Raw genomic sequence first — 6,212 nt, forward strand, 5'->3', positions numbered from 1 at the left:
GCGGCTGGTGGGCTGTAAAGCGACTTTAGTGGGCTGGTCCTGCAAGTGTCTGGCTCGCAGGCTTCTGTTTGGCAGCCATCGCACCACGGGTTAAATCGGAGCTTATGCTTAAATCGTTTTACTTGTTTATTTTGGGGTGCCATGATGAAAGGTACTTTTTTTTGCCCATCGTTTATATAACCCTCCACCAGGATCGCGACAATCTGTAGCATTATCATCAGCTTATGCCTTTTTCGTTTTTTTTATTATTATTATTATTATCATTGTGTTGACCGTGCCACACTCTTGTTCCAACGTTCATGTGGAGCGAGCTTTCCGTCGCGATTCAATTTTGTAAACGAGCTCACATGTTGGCTCACATATCGTTAGCAGACGAACCGTCACATCCGAAGAACGGTGTTCGGCATGAAGTGTCAATCGCAAACTAAAATAAAACAAGCAAACACCTCAGGTTATCCGCCAACAAAACTGAGAAAGGTGACTGGATGCTGAATTAAAATTTGGGTTAGGGCTATAGTTGGTCCATTACTGAATAAAAGGTTAGAAAGCGCGAACAAATGGGGACAATGAAGAAACACGGACGACAGGACAGGAGAAGCGCCTTTCCTGTAGTCCGTGTTTCTTCACTGTCCCCGTATGTTTGCGCTTTTTAACATTTTATTCCATGTTGAAATTGTGAGTCTGCTACTTCACGTTGAAGCGATCGACAATCTGTAATCGTTACTTTGCTCATTGCCGCTGGATAAATTTAGGACCGCTCGGAACAAACACAAAATAGGCCGCGATACGTGAAACCTCTCTCGTTGCGCATGATTATTGTGATTATCTGGCTATCCGCGACAAAGGTGAGTCCTCACCAAAGCAAAACCGGTAAAAATACTACCTCGATTGTTGTAAACCACATGCCCACATGTCCCACATGTACTCGAGAAAGGGGAAAGGGCCGATAACGCTCGCCTGGCTCGCCCAGCAAAAAGCTGTGACGTTACGTCCAATGAGCAGTCGAGAAATCTCTCACCAGGGGCCAAAATTGGACCTCGTTAGAGCTACTACTACAGTGCTACTACCTGGTTCTCTCAGTTCTGCTACATTGCGTCGGTTTTTTTTTTTTTCTTGGTTAAGTTAAACACATGAACCTACTGTTAAAACGCCAATTAATTTTTAACGTTTTAACGCAAATAATAATCTAAAAAAATACGCGATCGTCCTTTTTTTCTTTTCTTGTCCACGCGTTTGTCGAACGTTCGACAACTAATGAGATTCCTCAAATAAAAAAAAAAATCGAAAAAAACAGATCCGGAAAATTTTTGCTGAAGACGATTATTATTATTATTTTTTTTTTTTTTATAGTCACACTTTGTTCGGATCGTTCGGATTGTTGATTTACCCATTAATTTACCGCGGCAACGGCCGCCTCATCTTTGTCGTCTGCAACCATTGCGGTTCCCGCGCTCACTTCACTCGGCTTTCTCATTGGCGGCGACGTCAGCTCACGTGATATAAAGGAGTACCGCCATTGGATAACATTGTGCGCTCAATCCAAATCCCGCCAATCGGGGCTCTTCCATTGCTTTCCTGTGGCGAGAATTCAGCGGCGCTCTCGGTGGATAGGATCTGAGGAGGCCATCGTTGCAGCGAGTGCCAGCTTGTTTATTCGAATTCTTGCCAACGAACCACCTCCGAGGCACCACCTTGTGCGCAGTAAGTCTCTTCGAAAATATCGTAATGATCGGTAACTTCTTTTAATCGTGACAGTAGCCGCCGAGACGAGGTAAATTCCGAGTTCGGCGTAGCATTTTACATGTATCCCTATGGGCGCCGTAGGAAGCATTAGCCGTGCGAGGCCTCACAAAGGAAGCCTATGGACGCCATAGTGTTTCAATGGGGGAAGTCGCGGGCAGTACCCTTGCGCCAAAATTCCTATCTCTTTTCTCATGCGTTTTCCGCTAATTGTGGCCCGGCAGAGTTGTAGACGAAGGACGAAGCTTTCTAACGAATCTTTTTCCGGTGTGACTGTGCCTTTTCTTCACGCCCGGAAAAAATTTTGAAAACGGGCGTTTGGTGCCTGCCTTTGTTGGCGGGCGTTCCATGCTTTTGCTATGGACGCGCATTGAAAACCCAAGGGCCTAGTGTTTTCTATGGGACGGCCGTAGCAATGCAAATCCCGTGTGATCCCTGCTACGGTCGGCTTTGAGTTCCGTGGCCAGGGGGATCCGAGCCTAGCGAGTGTTAGCAGCGGAAGCCATGATAACGTCCAAGGGCATTTTTCGACGGGGCTTTCATTGATGAAGACGCGGATTTCTTCCCGGTCTTCGCTATTTTCAGTGCTTGCGACTGCCCCGGCGGCTTCCATTACGCAGCCTACAGACGCGCCGCTCGCTCACGTCAGCCAGGTAGGCGCTTGCAGCCCATTTAGAACGCGAAAAGATGCTATTCGTTGCTATTTTCATCGCCGAGGCGTCCTTTGCTTTTCTGTGACTTATTTCGACTCAGTACTGCGAGTTTTTGAGGGACTTTTCTTGGAATAGTCGGAATATTGTTGTTGCTTCGACGGTTACTCTTCGTCACAGATCCTTTTTTCTTTTCCTAGGGAAAGGGGGGACATATTGTAAAATGCAAATAGCCTTTGTTTTTTTTTTTTGTTTTTTTTTCGAATTTCGAACATTTTTAGGGGGACGCCGTCAGAACAGATTTCATTAGGCCCGCTAATTACGCTCCCTTATTGTTTGTGCCTTCGTCGGAAGTATCGTTGCCCGCCAGACAAAAACCGCTATTCGATCGCTTATCCCGTCCTCGTCTGTTTATTTGCGAAGAAAATCTTCAGATACCGGAGGTCAATAAACCGATCTGAAGCAGACGCCAAAAACGTAACCGCGCGCCATTTTGAACGGGCCGTTTCAACCCCCCGGTGCGTTGCGACTTTTTTTTTTCTTCTTTTCCCGCCACAAAAGTTTACCGATTACTTTGGTTCTGTCCGTTACACCGATTCACTGAATGAAAGTTTTTGTTTTAGTTCTTTTTGACTTTGGCGGCATTATAAGGGCACCGGCGACGCTTCTTTTTTTTTTTTTCTTCGGTTGTTTGACGTGCGCTCAGACGTGCCGCTTCATTATCGCAGGTGTTGCAGCAGTTCGTTCTTTGCGAGGAAACCCCGTACCGGCCTGAAGATTGCGAGGAAAATGGGCAAGGGCGACAAGCCGCGCGGGCGCATGTCGGCGTACGCCTTCTTCGTGCAGACCTGCCGCGAAGAGCACAAGAAGAAGCACCCCAGCGAGAACGTGGTCTTCGCCGAGTTCTCTAAGAAGTGCGCCGAGCGCTGGAAGACGATGAGCGAGGGCGAGAAGAAGCGCTTCCACCAGATGGCCGACAAGGACAAGAAGCGCTTCGACTCCGAGATGGCCGACTACAAGCCACCCAAGGGTGAGAAGTCCAAGAAGCGCAAGCGCACCAAGGACCCCAATGCCCCCAAGAGGCCCCTGTAAGTACCCCCTTCCTCGGTCTGTACCACCTGTGCTGAGGAGCACTTGTCTATGCTGACGAGCATCTCTTGCCCATGCTGAAGAGTGTTGTTTCCAGGTCAGCCTTCTTCTGGTTCTGTAACGACGAAAGGCCCAACGTGCGCCAGGAAAGCCCCGACGCTTCGGTGGGCGAGGTGGCCAAGGAGCTGGGGCGCCGGTGGAACGACGTCGGCGACGACACCAAGTCGAAGTATGAAGGCCTGGCTGCTAAGGACAAGGCGCGTTACGAAAAGGTGAGTTCTGCCGAGGTGTTTGGAAAGGGCACGGTTGACAGCTGATCTGCATGCACCTGCAGGAGCTGAAGGCGTACAAGAACAAGAAGACCAAGGGCGCCTCTCCCCCGAAGGAGAAGGGCAAGAAGAAGGACGAGGATGAAGATGACGACGATGATGCCGAAGAAGAGGAGGAGGAAGCCGAGGAAGAAGATGACGAAGACGATGAGTGATGTTGACGGGGGTTCCCGGGCGCGATCCTTCAGACGGGTTTTTTTGTTTTGCCACATTCTTTCTTTGTTGTCCCCGTGTCACTTTTTTTTCTCTTGTCGTTAGCACCAGGGTTTTTTGTCCCTTCCACCGCCCTCTTCCCCGTGCGAGCCGCGTTTTTGTTTTTGTGTTCTCCAGTGTAGCTAGGGGGTGGACTAACAGACTGTTTGGGTCTACGGGGGCAGTTTTGTGCGAGGGTTGTCCCCCCTCGTCGTCGCATTCTTGGGACGAGAGCTCGGCTCTTCGGGCTTGTACATAAGACACCAATGTTCTGTCCCGGGAGGCCGGGGCACAGCTCTGGAGCCGGTGCCACACACACTTATTTTTTTTATTTTTTTTGTGCTCCGTTTGCAGTCGTTCATTTCTTCATACCTCATTGACAGTAAATATATTCAAGTACTTTTTGCTCATTCTTCATTGCTATTGGAGGACGACGCTCATTTTAGTGGCATCATTTATTTTTTGTATTGGATGGACCCTAATAAAAACGTTTAGAATATGCCTGGCTCCTGTTGTTTAGGCCTCTGGCTGTGCAGCAGTAGGGACTAGCGCCTTCCAGGTGTGTCCCAGTGCAGAATATGCTTTTCTGCTGGATCTTGTATCTACAGGAAAATGGACCATTGGGTATTTTTAAGCATATTCATAAATATTCTCTGCCAAACTTGCTTTATAAAAATCTGCTGCTACGTTTTTAGCGCTTTTATTCTCTACGGCATCCGGAGCCTGTGGACATTGAGCAGGCTTCACCTTTATGGAGCATCATCACAGTGGTACGGCGTCAATGTTGACTGGGCTTGCACTGCAAAGGTTTGTGAGATGGAGTATTGCTGTAGTAGCATAAGAATTCCGTGGTTCGCTTTCAGGTAGTGGAGAGTTTTAGTCGCTCGTTTCGATAACGAAGCGGTGCATGCGCAAAAGCAGCGGCGGGGTCATCGGAACGAACGGTCGTTAGGTGGCGCAGGTCGCCCCCTAATTTGTAGTCAGTTCCACTGTTCGGTTCTCTAATCCATTCACCCGTAGCTTCTCCGTCGGGAGAAAAGGAAAGATGGCGGACGACGAGTTTGCTAACGCTGATCTCACTGGTCGCTACGGCGAGTTGCCCCCGTATTACGCCAACCTTTTCCGTCCGACCCGTGACGAAGAGCATCGGAGCATAACCACGAAACTCTGGTACTGGGGCTTTCCTGCCTTTATAGGAATCGGCACCATATGCGTCGTCAACTTGTCCACAAGGAGACCGGCGCTCAGCGGTGAGTCCCGCGACCTTCTATGGGGACGCCGCTCGGGCTTTCTTGGAGCACGGCCGAATGAGAGTTCTCGGCGCCGGCCCTTAGAAACAATCCGGCTGCAAGCTCTCTCGGCGTGGGTACTCCCAAAAGCGCTACCACGTTGAGCGTGGAAGCGTTGTCGGGAGGCCACCGTGTGCCTCTTGCTAAGGGTCTGATCATTGTGCCTTGAAACCTCACAGGTATCCAAAAGCATCTGATCGCAGCGTCCATTGGAGCGGTTACGGGAGAAGGGCTACGGCGTTACTTTATGTATTCTGCGAGGGAAAGGGACGCCTTGCTCAGACACTATATTCTGCTTCACCCGGAGGACTTTCCCGAGCCAGGTGAGATACCTCGGCAGTGTCACTAACTCATTCACAGTCACTGACACTTAAACATTCGGCCCACTTATAAACTGAATCACTCACATTCACGGCGTGACTGACCTGCTGTGAGCGACTTTTTGAAGACAGATGAGGTCGTGGTTGTGAATTGTAAAGTGTCTTGGAGTGCATCACCCTCCAGACTGCCAGCACTTTTGTGTTAGGTCTCTACACTCAAAATGCACCCTGCTTGATAGATTTAGTGAGACTAAATTACGAAACATTTTTTTTTTAAAGCGTTCCCCAAAGTGCGAACTCGGAGCACCTTGAGGTAGTACAATCATAGCTCGACGTGCGTTAAAAGAGGTGGTCGATTTACGTCTGACGCACATTGTTCTCTGAAGAACACGATGGCTGGCAGTCGTGTTTGGTTTGCGCTGATTGACCATGGTTCCTCTGCAGAGCGCAAGAAGTATGCGGACGTATTCGAGCCGTGGCTTCCAGTCCGCTGAGGACCACCCGCAACGGCCAGTTCTTTGGGGACGACCAAGTGGTTGGAGGCGACGCATTGCTTGTTTTTGTAGAAATAAAGAGTTGTGTTTAGAGCCCGTGTACACTGTC

At 49.3% G+C, this 6,212-nt stretch overlaps 2 protein-coding genes across 3 annotated transcripts; both read left to right on the forward strand.

The window, feature by feature from the left end:
* The first annotated feature begins 1,541 nt into the window (after nucleotides 1-1,541).
* LOC8026415 (high mobility group protein B1) lies at nucleotides 1,542-4,499 on the forward strand. Of its 2 annotated transcripts, none has more exons than XM_029991413.3 (4): nucleotides 1,542-1,701; nucleotides 3,119-3,478; nucleotides 3,577-3,751; nucleotides 3,814-4,499. In XM_029991413.3, the coding sequence occupies exons 2-4, from the start codon at nucleotides 3,180-3,182 to the stop codon at nucleotides 3,961-3,963; spliced, it is 624 nt and encodes a 207-aa protein (XP_029847273.1). In that variant the 5' UTR covers nucleotides 1,542-1,701; nucleotides 3,119-3,179; the 3' UTR covers nucleotides 3,964-4,499. The 2 variants fall into 2 exon arrangements, with proteins under 2 accessions (XP_029847273.1, XP_029847282.1); XM_029991422.3 differs by lacking the exon at nucleotides 1,542-1,701 and adding an exon at nucleotides 1,854-2,393.
* A 494-nt stretch (nucleotides 4,500-4,993) lies between these two features.
* On the forward strand, nucleotides 4,994-6,196 carry LOC8026414 (NADH dehydrogenase [ubiquinone] 1 subunit C2). The gene is made up of 3 exons (XM_002403546.3): nucleotides 4,994-5,250; nucleotides 5,469-5,612; nucleotides 6,054-6,196. The coding sequence occupies exons 1-3, from the start codon at nucleotides 5,046-5,048 to the stop codon at nucleotides 6,101-6,103; spliced, it is 399 nt and encodes a 132-aa protein (XP_002403590.1). The 5' UTR covers nucleotides 4,994-5,045; the 3' UTR covers nucleotides 6,104-6,196.
* Nucleotides 6,197-6,212: the final 16 nt, after the last annotated feature.

Source organism: Ixodes scapularis, unplaced genomic scaffold, assembly GCF_016920785.2.
Source record: "Ixodes scapularis isolate PalLabHiFi unplaced genomic scaffold, ASM1692078v2 PGA_scaffold13__105_contigs__length_92229423, whole genome shotgun sequence".
In the NCBI taxonomy this organism is placed as follows: domain Eukaryota; kingdom Metazoa; phylum Arthropoda; class Arachnida; order Ixodida; family Ixodidae; genus Ixodes; species Ixodes scapularis.

What these genes read in the sequence shown, in the direction of transcription:
- LOC8026414 (XM_002403546.3), top strand. Translation starts at nt 5,046, where the DNA reads ATGGCGGACGACGAGTTTGCTAACGCTGATCTCACTGGTCGCTACGGC. An exon ending in AAGGAGACCGGCGCTCAGCG is followed by an intron (nt 5,251 to 5,468) that starts GTGAGTCCCGCG and finishes GAAACCTCACAG; the next exon opens with GTATCCAAAAGCATCTGATC. An exon ending in GGAGGACTTTCCCGAGCCAG is followed by an intron (nt 5,613 to 6,053) that starts GTGAGATACCTC and finishes GTTCCTCTGCAG; the next exon opens with AGCGCAAGAAGTATGCGGAC.
- LOC8026415 (XM_029991413.3), top strand. Translation starts at nt 3,180, where the DNA reads ATGGGCAAGGGCGACAAGCCGCGCGGGCGCATGTCGGCGTACGCCTTC. An exon ending in AATGCCCCCAAGAGGCCCCT is followed by an intron (nt 3,479 to 3,576) that starts GTAAGTACCCCC and finishes TGTTGTTTCCAG; the next exon opens with GTCAGCCTTCTTCTGGTTCT. An exon ending in ACAAGGCGCGTTACGAAAAG is followed by an intron (nt 3,752 to 3,813) that starts GTGAGTTCTGCC and finishes ATGCACCTGCAG; the next exon opens with GAGCTGAAGGCGTACAAGAA.